We start from the raw sequence: 16747 nt of genomic DNA, 5'->3' as shown, positions 1-16747 counted from the left end.
TTAACCTTCGCCAAAGGTGGAGATCTGGCCCAGCGGAACACTTCCCTGGCGCGGCCTTGTCTTCATGCACGTTGGTGCTAGGGGTTTGGTGCTGTCGCAAAACCTGCTGCAGATCCTGCACATGTTTTGCCTTTCACAACTCCCCTTCGCCTGATCATCACCCAGTCATAGAGTTCGCCTAGTCCACCGTTTCAAGCGAGGGGAGCATGACCTCGAAGCGCGGCATTGTGGATTTCGCAAAGCTTTAGCCTTTCAACTCCAGGGCTGATTGACCTGTCTTGTATTTCCTCTTGAGTGGTTGCCCCATTCCTCATAAAGATGAAGTAAGGCCAGTTGTAGAATCCGGAACATAAAGCACCGTGCGTCTCGTCGCTCAGGCGTAATGGAGTAGAGAGTTAGCGGCCTTCCCCTACTCAGCTTGCGGCAGGGCTACTCGCAATCTCCGACATCGCACGGTCCTCCTCGATTCAGAAGCTTTCAGGCATGCTATATCCGGGCAGCGACGGATGCCCAATCTACTCGCAAGCAAGGAGTAGCCCAAGAGCCAGTTTACGAGGAGAAACGACCCATTGTGAGCAAAGATCAGCAGCTCCTGCACAGAGTGCGAATAGCGAGAGAGATAAGTGGGCACGTGTCGGTTGCTGGAAGAACTGAGAGTTCCCCCTAAACTTCAGGATCAAGATTAAAGTTTGAAGTCCTACGATTACCCAGGGGGCTGACTAATGATAGGCCGCCCCTCTGTTCATCACAGAGGGGGCATCACAACCTGTAACTGCGTCGCTCCTGTAACCACTGTCAACCTATAGAAAATTGGCTGTCTGACAAAAATAACCCTGTAAAATCGCCCTCTGAAAAAGTGGGCCAAAAGTTTAAATTTTTTTGATTGCTTATTTTTGTCAAATAGCCAATTTTCTATAGGTTGACAGTGGTTACAGGAGTGACACAGTTACAGGTTTTGATGCCCCCCCATGAGGAACGAATGGAGGGGCACTTCGATAGAATATGCCCCCTGGGTAAGGTTCAAAGTCCTAGATGGGAACATTCAAAAATATAAGGCGCCAAAGGACCTCTCATTGAGATCATGAAAACCTAACCAAGAATAATTACAATCACGACAATAAGAACTACCTTTTGTCAAATGCACTCAGCATCCCTGCGCGACACAACATCGGTTCCATAGCTGGGCTGAAGATGTGTGCCTCCTGTGCTAAGAGAGATCCTCGCAACAAATAGTTTCACATTACGCGCTAGTGGTTCCTCACTACACGTGGTCGGTTTACGTCTCACTCACTCACGGATCTCGAACGTACTCTATCGGGGGTAGAGTTAATGAACATGAGCCCCCTATCTCCTCAGTGCGTGAAGCCCTCCAGTCCGTACCTCGCCCCACATGACCTCGGGAACCCCGGAAGTACGTGAGGGGTACGGAAAGTTTAATCCGTGAAAGATTTCGTGCCAATTCCCCGCCAAAACACCACCAATTCATTTTGATGAAAACGATAGAGTCCCCTCCAAGTCTTGATGAGATCCGGGTCATCAATCCCTATGACGACAAGAGCTTTCTCGATGAGAGGTACAGCCATCGTATTTGGCCAAATGACTCGACCCGGGCCGCGGTTTTTCCGGCCGAAGAGGACCGAGGCACGACCTTCGAGCCCTTCCAAGTAGAACCACGCAAATTTGTCGCTCGGTACGGGTGCATGACTAGCTGACGACCGGGCAGAAAGTCCCTCGGTGAATCGGGCAACGAATGACTCTTGATTTCTCTATCTAATGAGGGTCTAAAGGTTAGTCTTTTATAGTTAAAGTCTGCTGCCAGAGCTGGGACTTCTATGTGTTTGATCCTTCGGATAGTCTCTATCCGGCTCGGATAACCCCTATCCATGTGACACTATTGAATGAGCGACCTGATCTTGGCATTGCTGTAAGTAGGTGCTGCCTCCTGTCCGTCTTGGAAGGCCGACTGGTCTTTGGCTGCCTTCTCTTCAGGCTACTACAGAGGGGGTTCTGATGGCGTTTCACAGCTTCGTCCCGTGGGCGCGGTACGAAGCTACCGGCTGGCTCAGTGACTGGATTGCGTTTGCATCTCCTGGTGGCTATCTTCCTTGAACAATGACCAGTCATTAGTCCTCGACAAGCCCCAGCATCTGATGATCAAATCGACCCGTGAGAGGCGGCGGCAGCTCTCAACAATTCGGCGCCACACGCGGGTGCAATGGCCATGACGGAGATCTGCCAGAATTCGCCGCCTGGAAGAACCCTAAGTGAACCGAGGACTGGGCCGGAGGATAGTTCTCCGGGTATACATTCCATGGCTGTTGCTGCGTATAGGACGGATGCGATGGCGGCATGGGAGGGTTGCCTGAATAAGGGCTATGATTAGCCTCCTCATGCCTTATTAGACCATGGGGTTCCATACGGTGACTCTTCACCTCCTCATACCCCAATTTGATGTCCTTGTGGGACAGGGCGTTGACGTTGGTGTTGCTGTTGTTGGAGGACACCATGGAAGTTGACACGCTGGTGTGGATGTACCCAGCATTGTAGTCCGCACTGGCGGATGACGAATGGCTGGAAACGTTGGAGTGGACGGGGCAAGGGACGGTACTTGCCCAAGGTTCACATTTGGTGGGGAGAGGAACGTATTGTTGACTGTAGTCGGCGGAGTGTTGTAGTTGCCAGAGGCGAAGGGCGACGTCCTGGGAATGGCTCCACTACCAGGGCTCAGGTTGTCGGAGACTGTTGAGAAGTGTCAACATATCAGTCACCTCACAAATGAACTCGTCCGGTAATACTTGGTGTTGAGTACGGAGAAGAAGCCATTGAGATGGCCATATTCTCCTTTAACCGGTTCAACTCATCCTCGAGTGCCTTGTTTCGTCGAAGCAGCTCTTGAACAGTCTGATCCCGGCTTTGCTCGCTCTTGAGCTCTCGCTCCAACCATTCAATGTGCTCCTTAGTCCGGGCTCGAATCGCCCGCTGGGCCTCTCGGTCGTTTGCTCGCTTTCGAGCAAGTTGTGAAGGAGTCAAGGTCCGCACACCTCGAGTGCCTGTGTAGCATATCCGTATTAGTCGCACGATGAGGGTAATTACATCCAAACAATAACAAACAATGAGCGTTCCCTTACGCTTAGTAGTCTTAGCAGCCCCGGCCGAAGATGAGCCCACCATCTTGATGGATGATTCTAGTGAGGGCGCAGAATTGGTCGCAGAAGATGTGTGTTGTTGCGTGATTGAGAGTATTTGGACTACTACACATGTAGATGCAGGGTCGTGTGGGGCAATCTTCAGTGGTCGCATACTGATCGACCATGTCTCACGGTGTCATGCAGATGCACGCTGTGCGGCATTCTCGCCTTGAATTTCAGGAGGGATTGGGCTCTCTGCCACCAGGATTAGCGCGGCCGAGGGCGAGCGAATGGCGTCAGTGAACCCCGGTCTCAGATCCCGGAGCGGCAAAGCTCTTGTGGGTTGTTGGTTCGCCCGAGCGGCTGGCACCGCCCAACGCCTCGGTTCGCGCTACCCCAAAAACCAACTGAACGCCAATTCTTGTTCTGAAAAGAAAACAAAGTGGTCCCAAGGATCTGGTAGAAATGGCTGGCATGCATCACACAAAGATTGCGCCCCTGATTGGCAGCTAGGAGATAACTGAGAATCTTCCCGAAATTCGGGATCTTCGTTGAAATTGAGCATCAGAATCACGCCACCATACATTTTGAGCGACAGCACCCGCCAGGGAAATTCCCTGCCCGTGTGGCCTAATTTGATTGCAGTCTCCTGAAGACTCACTCGAGGCTGCCTCCATGGCCAACGATGCCTCACGCTGGCCAACTACCGTGGGATCTCGAGAAATTCGGACGCTCTAGCTCCTCCACTTTTCCACTTTTTAACCTCCAAACCGTCGAGTTACCATTGGTTAATTGGCTGATACGGAGTTTTGTGGCGACGCTAGAGTGCCCGAATTTTTCGAGATACTACAGTACCACCGTGTCTGGCGCCACTCGGCTCAGCTTCCCCTCCTCACCCAGTGCCCCTGCTTCTGGCCCTGGGCCTGGATCCATCTCTTAGACTGCGCGAAGGCATCCAACGCGTACCCGCCCCACTCTTTCTAGGTAATCACGTGGATACAAGAGGGGTACGAAAAGTGCCTTTGAAATCAATTACTGCCAAAACACCATAGAATTCATTTTAAAGATACTCATGACTTCTCAATCAATTCCCGGCGAGGCACTTAACGCCTCTGATCCAAGTAGCTATATTACAGAGGAAAATAGCCGCCGCGAGCAACCTAACGATAACACGTGCCGCCCGGTCTTCAACCCGGCCACAAGGTGCGGGGCTTATTTCCTTCCAATGCAGATGCCTTCACAAGGCCCGAAGGTCAACGAGCTGCCCCAGACGCCCCTAGAGCTTTTCCAGCTCTTTATACCTTATTCGTTAGTTGAAATATGGGTTCAATACACCAATAGCTGGGTTGACAGCCTCATCCAAGAGCGGGATTTGCGCCCGGCCGCCCGGCTCCGCAGCTGGCACCCAACCTCCGCCGAAGAGGTATTCGTATGGCTCGCTATCCTGATTTACATAGGAATTCATAAGGAACCTACGATCCACGCCCATTGGGAGACTTCTTCGCTAGAGCATCAGGCCCCTGATCATAGCATACGCAAATATATGACATATGATCGATTTCAACTTCTTCAACGCCACCTTCGAGTCTTCAACCCTTTCAATATCGCCGATATAGCCCTTCCGAGGGTATTCAGAGCCGTTGATGAGTGGTCTGAGCATATACAACGCGTGTCTATCGAGATATGGAGCCCGGGCACGAATATCGCTGTGGATGAGTGTATGACCCGCTATACAGGGAGGTCATACGAGACAACGAAGATTCCGAATAAGCCCACGCCTCTCGGCCTCAAGATATGGGTTGTGGCCCAATACGGCTTCTTCTTGCGGTGGATTTGGCACCAGCCAAAGAAGAGATACGGGCCAGTTGCTCTTCCAAAGAAGATGCCGACGAAGAAGAGTCATCTTGCGAGCCAGGTACGAGGCCAAAGAAGAAGGGATCTTTACGCACCTCTCAACCCGACGCAAGCAGTGGTTGTGGCCCTAGTTAATAAGCTTCCAAAGGCCAGACATCACGTCTTCATCGATAACCTCTTCTCATCGGCAGGCCTCTTTACGCAGCTTCGAAGACTAGGCCACGGGGCCACAGGCACAGCCCGCCGCAACTGTGGCATCTATAGGCCCTTCGTGCAGCTCAAAGTCGATGACACTGCCGGCCGTAACCTTCTTGCCTTTGGCGAGGTACGGAAGGCCCCAACAGTTGATCACAAGGCAAGGAATTCAGACACCTTTACGTGTGATTTACATACTAATTTGTCTCTTGGCTTGGAAGGTCAACCAAATCGCATGGAAGGATAACGCCCTCGTGCTCTTCCTGATCTCTGTGTTCGACGGAGACGAGCGTATCCTACGCAAAAGGAAGAGGCCAAACACACAAGAAGCTCGTGCACGCCCAATACAGCGTTTTTTCGGTGACGAAGGCGTGAAGGAATTCAGGATTCCTTTGGTTGCTGCTACGTACAACGACGAGATGAATCATGTGGACCGAGGAGACCAACTGAGGGCATCCTTAGCTTATGATCACCGCATTCGTCGTGGCCCTTGGCAAGCCCTAGCTTGGACCTTCCTCCTGGGTGTTGCTCTTATTAATAGTTATCTCGCGCAGCTTCACGGAGACCCTATGTGGAAGAAATACGAGTCGCAAGAGGCGTGGAGATCCCGGCTTGTTGACGACCTCATCGCAACCTACGCTCCGAAGTGTGAAGGAAGAAAGAGATATCGATCCGGCTGCGATAACCTTAATCATCCGGGCCACAAGCTCGTCTATAGAGGCCGTACGAAATATAGTTATTGTCATGCCTGTCAGGGCCATCGCTGTGGCGATGCGAGATCACAAGGAAGAGACCGAGCCTTGGTGGAGACGAGTGGGAATAGGGGCAAGAAAATGGTGCCCAAATCAAGGTACGGCTGTGAGTTGTGCAATGTTGCGTTATGTAACTCATCAATTTGCTTTGACAAGTATCACCATAGAAATTAGGTAGGAAAAGAAGTACCCTTCATCAGCTGCATTTTCATTGGACCAGATCCCTGCGGGGTACGCGTTGGATGCCTTCGCGCAGTCTAAGAGATACCAACGGGACAATCTCTTTGCTTGCGCGAAGGCATCCAACACGTACTTTGCAAGGATCTAAGCCAATTACGGCTAGCGGCTCACTTAGCTCACTTAGGTTGCAATATGATAATAACAGCCCTCTACTAAACTTCTGAGACACTTAGATAGTGCGTTAGCAGTGGGGCGAGTACGCGTTGGATGCCTTCGCGCAAGCAAAGAGATACTACGTACAGTGGGGGGCAATAAGTATCTCCTTGACTGCGCGGGGGCTACCATTAGGTACTGGTCTCCACTGCTAGAGCACTATCTAAGTCACCATTGAAACTCGTGGCATCGGGTTAATGCCTTATCGCATTTTCAGTAAGCCAAAGGAGCGACTAACCGTAATTGGCTTAGGTCCTTGCAAAATACCCAATGGTAGCCCCCGCGCAGTCAAGGAGATGGACTCTTGCCATGCCGACCCACTAACTAGCCCGATTAAGCCAGCTTTTTCGATGCCGCTTTTACAACTCGATTTCCATCTTTCAATAATATCCCATGAGTGCCCACAAGACTGCAACCAGGTCACGACGGGGGGTTGAGGCCAATCAAAACTCCCAGTGGCGACGATACTTCGTTACTCTCTATTATCCGCCTGAGAACGAAGTATCGCGATGTTAAGGCCTTAGCAGTCATGCGACCAGGAGAAGCAGCTGATGGCTAATGACATAACACTGGGGCAAGATACGGTTTGCAGTCTTGTGGGCACTCATGGGATAGTTAATTGACTCGTGAAAATCACAGGCAGTTTAGCGCTAACTATGGCCCATTTTAGACTGACGACATTAAAAAGGGCTATCTCTGCAATACGGAGCATCGATTCGACATTATGCCACCGATTACTTGTATTGAATCCTGACCTGCCACTTGTGGTTCAGTGCGAGTGACTCGTCACCCTGCCAAATCAAGTGCCTGCCGCAGATCACGATCTATTATTGTGACGGTCAAGGTTCCCAACGTAGTAAACCGTAACCCAATTGGTTTATGTTGGCAGTTGTGACGGGGCGTCGTACTGAGCGTAGGGTGGCGAATCACGTCTGATAATATCAAGAAGTATTCTTGAGTAATCAAATTGTATTGAAAGCTGAGGTAGCGAGAGTGTCTGTCTAAGGGATGTTGTGTGGTTTTTTATAGGCAGGGTCTGGGGAGCATCTCACGATGCCCATCGTGAGATAGTGTTACATTCTCACTTGTCCGGAGTGAGAAAATGGGTCCCGCTCACTCGCACCGAGTGAGCGGAATACGTTGATCCGTGCCGTGTGGCGACACGCATTCGATCGCGGCATGGGCCGTGACAATTATCCCTTCAATTGTCGAAAGCCTCCGTCATGTACCTCGCCCCACACCACCCCTGTCACATGACCAGTACATGAGGGGAACCTAAGACACATCATCAATGATTCTCACTAAAATCATCATATGAATCATTCTGCAGCCGTCAATGAGCCCTCAATCAATCCCTGCAGAGGCAATAAATGCCTATGACGACCGTAGCTTTATCAATGAAGCTAACAGCCGCCGCGAGCATGAGTGCGACAGCACCCGGCGCCCCGTTTTCCCCCTTCTGACACCCGAGGCTTCAATTTTCAACCTTTCGCTGTAGAAAGGCGCGATCTCAAGGTCAAAGAGCTGCCCCAGGGGCCGCTACAGCTATTCCAATACTTTGTGCCTCTATCCCTAGTTGAAAGCTGGGCTCAGTACACCAACAAATGGGTCGATAGCCTGTTAGAGAGAGGCGTTATTGATAGCGCTAACCATGAACTAAAAGACGGCTCACGACTGCGAGAGTGGAAGCCAACTACCGCGGCAGAAGTATATATCTGGCTTGCAATCCTGATTTACCTGGGAATACATAAGGAAATCGCGATTGAGGACCATTGGAAGACCCCCGAGCTACAGGATCAGCGCCCTGAGCACTCTATCATTAAGTTCATGACTTATAACCGGTTTCAACTCCTTCACCGCCACCTTCGCCCTTTTAACCATACTAAATTCGAAGATGACGAATGCTTCCCTGAGGTCTTCCAATGCGCGCAACCGTGGTCTGAGCATATACAGCAAGCTACAACGCAGCTCTGTGAGCCGGGCTCTCATCTAGCTGTAGATGAGGGCATGATCCGTTATACAGGGAGGAACTCAGAGGTCACATATATACCGGGCAAGCCTACTGACACAGGGTTCAAGGTATGGGTTGTGGCCCAACTTGGTATCTTCTTGCGTTGGATTTGGCACCAACCCGGCGCGAAATATGGCCCTATCGGCGTCGAACGTCCTAAGAAGAAGTTACCAACACGAGGGAGAGGCAGGGGCAGGGCCAGAGGCAGAGGGAGAGGCGGCTTAAAGAGGAAGGATAATGAGGCTGATAAGATCGAAGAAGTCATTGAGGTCGCTACGACAAACGGAGGACAGGCTATCGCCCTTAATTCGACCCAGAGCGTGGTTATTGCCCTGCTAAATTTGCTACCAAAAGCTATCTATCACGTCTTTGTGGACAACCTCTTCGCGTCACCGGATCTCTTCCGCTCCCTTCGTCAGCACGGTCACGGGGCTACAGGCACAGCTCGCCCTAACTGCGGCATTTACAAAGAGCTCGCAAACTCTAAGTTAAGGGATCAGACTGGTAAATCAGGCTTCCAATTTAATGAGATCAAGGTTGTACCTACCCCTGATAACCAGGTAGGAAGCTTCGACTCTTCTAGCTATATTTCCCTTACTAACTTATCTACTTATCTAACAGGTGAATCAAATCGCCTGGAAAGATAATGCCCTCGTATTATTCTTATCAACTGTGTTCAAGGGCGATGAGAGGACCGACCGTTGGAGGAAGAAACCATCAACGAAAAAGGCTACAGCGCGGCCGATACAGCATTTCTTTGGCGGTGAGCCAGTCAAGCTGATATCTATCCCTACGGTGGCTGCTTCCTATAATGATGAAATGAATCATGTGGATCGAGGAGACCAAATGAGGGCATATCAAGGTTATGATCACTCGATCCGCAGAGGCGCTTGGCAGGCTCTCACTTGGACCTTCCTTCTTGACGTGGCCCTTGTGAATAGTTACCTTCTTCAACTCCATGGGCAGCCAAGTTGGAAGCGATATACAAGTCAGAAAGAGTGGCGCCGATACATTTATAACGAGCTCTTCAAGGCGTTCCATTCGACCAGTCAGTCAAGGAGAAAGTTTCGGACCGGAGACGAATTTACGCCTAATGCACAGCATGAATTTATCGCAAGAGGGAAAAAATCGGACTGCGTAGCCTGTCAGGGTCATCGCCTTGGGCAGCCGAGGTCGAGGAGCTCGAGGCGGCCGTTGGCGCCGGTCAGTAATAACAGAAGGGGGCAGCAGCGCCGACAATCAACGAAAGGATGTAAGCAATGCGATGTCGCGCTTTGTAACTCAGATTATTGTTGGGACTTCTATCATAGGCTAATTTAGGTGGGAAGTAATGTACCTTTCATGTTTGGATTTTAATTGGCTAGACACCCCTGTAGTGACCTCTACGGAAGTTTTCGACAATTGAAGGGATAGTCCAGTGTTGAAATGAGAAGATGCTAATTGCTTGATTCATCTCTCAAAGTGAAGTAGGGGAACCACTATTTATGTACAGGCACGATTTCTTGTAGAATGTTCCTCCTTCTTCCACACCTTGCCACCGACTTGGTCGCCTCACACTTGTGATCTCCAACATCCAGATCCCCACCGGGAAGCCAACGGTCTGGTCCGTGGGCCGATCCTGCACCGAGGATCGTGAGAGTTGGCGCCGTCTCCTCTAGCGGTGTTTATCCCAATTACAAAATTAGCCGTGGCTTTCTTCAAGCACAAGACTTTTGACATGTGTTTCGCTACGTGCCCAGGAAACTGTACGCGTGTGCCCACCAATGAAGATCGATTTGTTGATCGGGTTCAAATCACCAAGTCCCGGACTCCCATGACTCTCCTGCGACCAAAAGAGGAAGGGGTTGTTATATAAGGTGAGCGAGGCAATCCTACCTTATACGACCTCTTTCCCGTCTTAATTCTTGCTTTTGTGCCCAGCCTATTTCGTTGCTTTGTCGCTCTGATCACACCAGGTCTTTTCATGGATCTCGCTTCCATATACTTTGGGCTCTTTTTGGGCGTTCTTGTGTTTACTTTTGCAAAGGCCGTGCAACAGACTCGCGGCATATGGAGACGTACGCGGAGCCTTCATCATGGCTACCTATACATGATCTGGGCTGAGGCTTGGGTGAATTTCGTATTCGCCCTCGTCACATTCTTGTACCTGAATGAAATCATTCCCGGAAGGCGAGTACTAGTCCTTCGGTGGTCGCACTAAGCGTCAATGCTAACTGACATCTCCAGTGTCGGGTTTTACTTATTCACGGGTAATGATCAATAGTATGGGAATCGTGAGAGAAACTCTTTAGCTAACAATCATGCGGTGGCACTATGGGCAATCCAGACGCAACTCTTGCCCCAAATCATTACCAACCGCGTCGCTTTGATCATGACCAACAAGCGCAGAGCCAGGAAGTTGAAATGGGGCCTCGTGCTTGCTATCGGTTGCATCAATGTCGCCGTTGCCTACATATGGGTAGTCGCGCACCTAGATGGAGCTACACCTTTCCAGGTCCATCTTAACCTTGTGTTCGAAAAGGCGGAGAAGTCTTTCTTCCTTGTCGTTGATCTAGCGCTCAACTTATACTTTTTGTATTTGGTGCGCTTCCGCCTGATTGCCGATGGGTTGAGCAAGTATTGGAGGCTCTTCAACTTCAATGCTGGTATGATAGTTGTCTCAACATCCATGGATATTCTGCTCCTTGGCTTCTTGAGCTTGCCAGACCCCTACTTGTGAGTTTCTGACTACTGTGACCCTTCCATCTTGCCGTCAACAGCCAACTGACTCCTCACGCAGATACGTCCAATTCGCCCCTCTCGCATACATAGTCAAGCTGTACATCGAGCTCCTCATGGCCAATTTGATCTCCAAAGTTGTGAGAAGTGGTGCGGCTGGGCAAGGAGATGGCTACCACGGAAGTAGCAGTCACAAATCTAACCCAACCAACTATATCACTTCCCGTGTTGTCGTTAGCGGTAGCCACGCCATGCCAAAGCCGGGTAACACGATTTTGAGTAAGTTAGGAAAAGACGAACGACCTCGTCAAGGTAGCTCTGGCTCAGAGATACATCTAGCCACATATCCCGGCCCACATGGCATCACGAAGACGGTCGAGACTACAATTGTGGTCAATGATGGCGATGATGATCGCAGCAGCGATACCTCATCTAAGGAGGCTTTATAAGAAGGCCTTATGTTTAATAAATTCAGTTGCCCGTCTCATATCTATGCAACGAGAAAGAAAGAGTAACGTACTTGATAAGTGAGTCGGACGGACAAGTCGGACAAAAATTACTACCCTCAACATATAATATCAAATAAAAACACAACAAAGCGACTGGTCAATTAAAAGTCATCGCTGTACTCTTTACTACACATCGCAACAACTATCTGACATGTTCTTGCGTTATGACCGGTCTTGCCGCATGTTCCACAACGCTTTTCCTTCGGTCGCGCCAACCGTCAGCCACGCTTAGTATCTAGACGCTAGGTTTCGCCTTAGCATTCCTCCGCTGCTGCCCGGCACTCTTCATTCTTACCCCTACATGTCGCATCACTGGTGGTAGTAGTCAACCTGCAATATATATCCTATGTACTGCCCTCAGCCGCAGTCATCGGTCCACTGAACCCTTACTCAGGCTGCTCAACCTAGTATGCGCCCAGCTTGATCATGCTGCTGACGTGCCGCCTCAATGGGCTTCTGGTCGGCTTCGTCCAGAACTGTCGCTGGCAGAACCAGGACGAGGGGATCTGCCAGATTCTGGGGCCTGCAAAATTAGATATGCAGTCTCTATTTCGAGATAATGGCCAGTGACGAGTTGCATGCTCGCCAGTGCACATCCCCATTGCAGATTTGATTCGCAATCTTTTGGAAGCTGCCGGCATGACCCGTCTCACGGAGCGCATCGCCATCTCATCCGCTGGCTTGCACACCCGACACCCGTGGCTCCTGCAAGCCCGCTCCCCATCCCGTAGTTCTGTACCGGAACGTGACGGACTGCAAATCACAAAATGTGTTGTCACATCTGACGAGGGACTCTGACTGTGCGTTGAAGCTTTTGATTTCTAACTAAATGAATGACTGAAGTTGGTCTGTTTCATCCTTCCTTGGATAGGGTCGTATTCATCCGCTTTGACGGGGTGTGCCGCGTGATCTGTTTCATTTACGTCTGATCCCGTAGGTCACACAGCCCGTGTGTCAGAGCGGCCTTAGTGATACGATGTGACATGTGTTACTCTCAACTCTTAAGCTTGAAGTTGCATGAGCAAGGCTGTCCGTCTGGCTGTGATATAGAGTTCGCCGACTTCTCAGCCCTGAGACGGTAGGAATAAGCCATGTGGCATGTTGGGCGTGAACAAGTCTGCTGCAAGTGCAATGCGCCTGGCTGATCTGATAGATGGCATGCTGCTAACGATGTTTTGGTCTTAGTCTTGTTTTGGTAGTGAGGGGTTAGTTGCGGCCATTTGTCGGCGAACGGTGATCAATGAAATGTTTCCTGGAGGTGGTCTGAGAAGGTGAAGGCGGCCGACGCTTTTGCTGATTTGTGACAGAGTTCTATCCGTTTGCGGTCGACAGTGAGAGTGTCGGAATCCCCCGACTTTGCCCCAAAGATTACAGTTGCAGCATGTGAATGTTCATGTTGACAGGTCATTTTCGGCATCAGGGTGATGAATCCAGACCATGGCATAACTCCACCATGATTGGACGCCACAGTCCATACCCCTTAGAAATGCTACCCCAAAATGCAGGGGTCCCAAAAGTTGGCTCTCATGGGAAGGACGTCAGGGGTTGGTTCACGTTCCACTCTCACTATCTGACCCAAAATCGCCCAATCAGCTTACGTCCATGGCAGGATCCTGGTAACAAGGATCAACACAGGCACCAGTGATCTGCCCGTGTTTAAAGACGTCACCGGCTGCTTCGTGGCTCTGGTGAGCAATTACAAAGCATGCTCGCCAAGGATTGAGCTAATGCGAGGAACTTCATTTAACCAATGAAACAAAGTCCTGCTACTTGGCACTGTGTCACACGGCCGAAGGCTGAGTGGGACTGGTGAGGATTGTTCTGTAACTGCCGAATGCAGAACTTCAGGAACCCTCATTGGGCACAGTTTGTGTCCCGAAGCACAGACCGCATACAATGCGCCACTGCCCCTGGGGAGACGGTGCGGAAGTTGGTGCATTGTGTGGACAGTTGTGTCGTTACAGGCAATGTGTCAAGAACCTCCGGGACTCATCGACACATCAACTGGATTTGGACTTCAGGCCGCTCGTTCCTCGGAGTCGCCAAACGAATCGAGACACGCGGAGTCGGTAAATTCCGAGACGACAGTGCAGGCCAAACCACCGCGACCGGAGCCCGCCCAGAAGCAGCGAAATCGTGTGGCGGCGTCCTGTTGCTCGATCTTGAGTTCTCTGACTGCTCTTTGGTGGTACTTGGCTGTCAGTTGTGGCGCAACTTATGTCCCCACAAGCAAGGAGATAAGTGCGCCGTCCACAACCTCAACAAACTTCAGAGGGAACCCTATTCATCATACCTTCAATTCCTGTTCCTCGTGGAGTTTCCTTTGCGATCGACGGAATCGTCAGTGGGCTGTTCTTCGTCTCACTGAGCGCCGCAGCATTGCCAGAAGGCTCAGGGCCACTGGCTCGATCGCGCCTCGCAACAACTGACGTGGTCCACCGAGCTAATAGGGTTCATGTCTAAGGCTCTGACCAGAAGGACGGGCCTATGCTTAGAGCTCTCTTAGGCTCTGCCCATCTGGTGCTGCTCAAGGGTTCTTGGCTTATGATGAGATCAATCAGCTGCGGCACATTCTCCGTTCCAAGGAGCTGAGGTGGATGGAGGCTGGTGGCGGAGGAAGGCGTTAAGTTGGCTTGGTGGGAGAGGGATTTGGCGATTTGCCAAAGGGGAGGTAGTCTCGTGTGAACTCCAAGGCGAGCGCGTTCCGTCATGAATTTCCTGGCGGTTCCGTCAAAAGGCGACGCACCAGGCCTTAGAAATGGAGACTCTTCAGTGGAGCGAACTCTTGACCGAGCTCGTTGGCAACTCCCATCCCAGAATGGACCAGCTCGCTGGGATGCGTTCGGGAGGGAAGGGGGGTTAGAACCGATTCTGATTGCCTCGCCGCCAATTTCGGGAACCATGTTAGGCGCGGTTAGCGACGCCATGGCAGACAGCCGCGGCACCCCTGGACCGCGGAGTGGATTGCTTGTACTAGCGCGCAGGTATTCCCAGAATATGCCAGCAGAGCCAGCGTCTTAATATCGCAGTTAATGATATTCTAGCGGCAGGCTTTCTATCCATATTCCATATTCCATATGGAACGATTCTTGTATGGATTACGGATTCCTCCTCGTATGGAAGCTTATTCCATACGTATGGAATACAAGAAATGACGTCATCTATACTTTGCCATTTCCGTATTAGGAAAAGCGCGCATTGTCTCGCTTATCTGTCAGCGCGGCTGGAATCCCTGATGCCTGGTTTTGTCCGACTTATTGTACGACTTCCTAGCAGCTACATCGATCCTGGATACGTTTCGCCGTGCTCCAGAAAAGAGTCAAAAGACACGCTCTGGCTAGGTGGACATGGCATGTTGATATCAATGGTCATTTTGGAGAGACGGTGTTGTTCATGAAACCATACTGCTCGCCGAGCCACCAAGTCAGCGGGGACCGGCCACTAGCGGCACAACAACTTTTGTTCCTGGCGGAAATCATGAACATGAACTTGTTGCCTGACTGCGTCGCCCAGGATGGTGCCCGCCGGGATTAACATTCTTCCGCTGTATTTCCATACGTATGGAATACAGCCATCTCATATGGAATACGAATAATCCATATGGAGCGTTCCATATGGATTAACTTAATCCATACGCGTATGGATAGAAAGCCTGTCTAGCGGCCTGAAGGATCCTTCGACAACTAATGCGTTGCGAAGGATCTGTCCAGGCAAGGGCCATTTGCGAGGGCAGCAAGCTATTGACTGGTTCGCGAGACATGGCGGAGTGACAGTGCCTGGAATGTTTGTGAGCTGTCATCTCCCAGCTTGTGGAATACTCTCAGAAAGGCAGAGCGGCGACACTGATCGGGTTTAGCCCGCCAGCACAATCCCTGCCGATGACGCCCTGTTTTGAGGCACAGGAATGCGGCATGCGCCCTGCCAACAGGCAGCAGCCAACACTAGTGGCAATACTCACCACCATGCCCGAGTTCCGCCACGCATGGGCCTTCCTGCAAAGTTCCGTTGCAGGAAGGGGGATGCTTCCTTGGGTTGTGGCTGGACTGGATATGGAGACAACAGTTGACAGCTCATTATCGTTGCCAGGGTGGTCATCAATTCAATCTAGGACATCGATTGAGTTGAAGCATGGGTGGCACGCTCAATTCTATGGCACTTGCACGCTCGCACGGTTCACTTGTTGATCTTTTGTCCACCAGACGTGTGATTGAATTGAATTGATGACCACCCTGATCATTGCCGTGAGGTGCCCTCGTTTGATTGGAACATGGGATTGAACCAATGGGTGTTGACCCATAGACAGGGGCCGCCGCGGGTAGCAAAGAACGATGACGGTCGACGGCGCAGATATTTGGAAATGGAAATGCAGCGTGGAAGTCCTGAATCAATCCTGTATCAGACCTTCGGCAACCCCCTTCGAGCCACTGTATCCATGACCCAACCACAGAACCCCCCAGAGATGTCTACAGGCAGACGTTTGCAGTTTGTACTTTTCCTTTAGAGGGCAAGGACCAAAGAATGGTCGAGACGGTAACCACCGTCTGGAGCAGTGATAATGCCGATATGGGAGCGACTGTGGGTGGCTTCTACTATCTCCTGAGTGCGTGAAGCCCTCCAATGTGGTCACGACAAGGGTATCAGGCCAATCAGAGTTCTCGTTAAAAGCGATACCTCACTCTCGCCTATCTTTCGGCCAAGGCTTAAGTAGACGTATGATAAGACCTTAACAGTCACTAACAGTCACGCTCCCTGAGGTCCCCTATAAAGGGCGCCAGCTGTTAAAGGCATAACACTGGGGCGGGGTACGCCTTGGAGGGCTTCACGCACTCAGGAGATTAGGGCTAGACTCTCCTGGACGGACCTCAACTCTATCACCAAAACTTTCCCACGATGAGACACAGAGTGCTGCCACGTGCCTGACCTGTCATTGGCAAAAAGAAGCCATGTACAGCGGCCATGGTGATAATAAGACGTCACACGACCTGCACTTAGAAATTGGTGGGCGAGCAGGGTGTTGGAGGACAGTGACGTCATTTGGTTCTCCAAAGGCTCTGGTAGCCTGCCTATGATGGAAGGTCTGGTGTGCATCACAAGGCACCCCTCGGACAGTGGATTGCCTTTTCCGTCCTCTGCTACACCATCTCAAGTCTTTTCAGGACATGGCGCGTCCGTGCCTTGCATCTACCT

At 51.0% G+C, this 16747-nt stretch overlaps 3 protein-coding genes across 3 annotated transcripts; 1 reads left to right on the top strand and 2 right to left on the bottom strand.

Moving 5' to 3' along the window:
* Nucleotides 1–2154: 2154 nt before the first annotated feature.
* On the bottom strand, nucleotides 2155–3171 carry MRS44_017963 (uncharacterized protein; the record flags this gene model as incomplete). Its single annotated transcript, XM_065615849.1, has 5 exons — nucleotides 2155–2362; nucleotides 2443–2571; nucleotides 2643–2739; nucleotides 2796–3050; nucleotides 3129–3171. 5 exons carry the CDS (start codon nucleotides 3169–3171, stop codon nucleotides 2155–2157), a joined length of 732 nt encoding a protein of 243 aa, XP_065471921.1.
* Nucleotides 3172–4200: 1029 nt separating this feature from the next.
* Nucleotides 4201–11500, top strand: MRS44_017962 (uncharacterized protein; the record flags this gene model as incomplete). The annotated part of the gene is made up of 8 exons (XM_065615848.1): nucleotides 4201–5307; nucleotides 5399–5900; nucleotides 7821–8893; nucleotides 8955–9381; nucleotides 9483–9536; nucleotides 10289–10506; nucleotides 10660–11048; nucleotides 11113–11500. 8 exons carry the CDS (start codon nucleotides 4201–4203, stop codon nucleotides 11498–11500), a joined length of 4158 nt encoding a protein of 1385 aa, XP_065471920.1.
* A 2077-nt stretch (nucleotides 11501–13577) lies between these two features.
* MRS44_017961 (uncharacterized protein) lies at nucleotides 13578–14487 on the bottom strand (the record flags this gene model as incomplete). Its single annotated transcript, XM_065615847.1, has 3 exons — nucleotides 13578–13756; nucleotides 13854–14003; nucleotides 14307–14487. 3 exons carry the CDS (start codon nucleotides 14485–14487, stop codon nucleotides 13578–13580), a joined length of 510 nt encoding a protein of 169 aa, XP_065471919.1.
* Nucleotides 14488–16747: the final 2260 nt, after the last annotated feature.

This window comes from Fusarium solani, assembly GCF_023522795.1.
Source record: "Fusarium solani strain SB1 chromosome Unknown bctg00000014, whole genome shotgun sequence".
Lineage (NCBI taxonomy): Eukaryota > Fungi > Ascomycota > Sordariomycetes > Hypocreales > Nectriaceae > Fusarium > Fusarium solani.
This window is presented reverse-complemented; position numbering and strand designations above follow the sequence as displayed.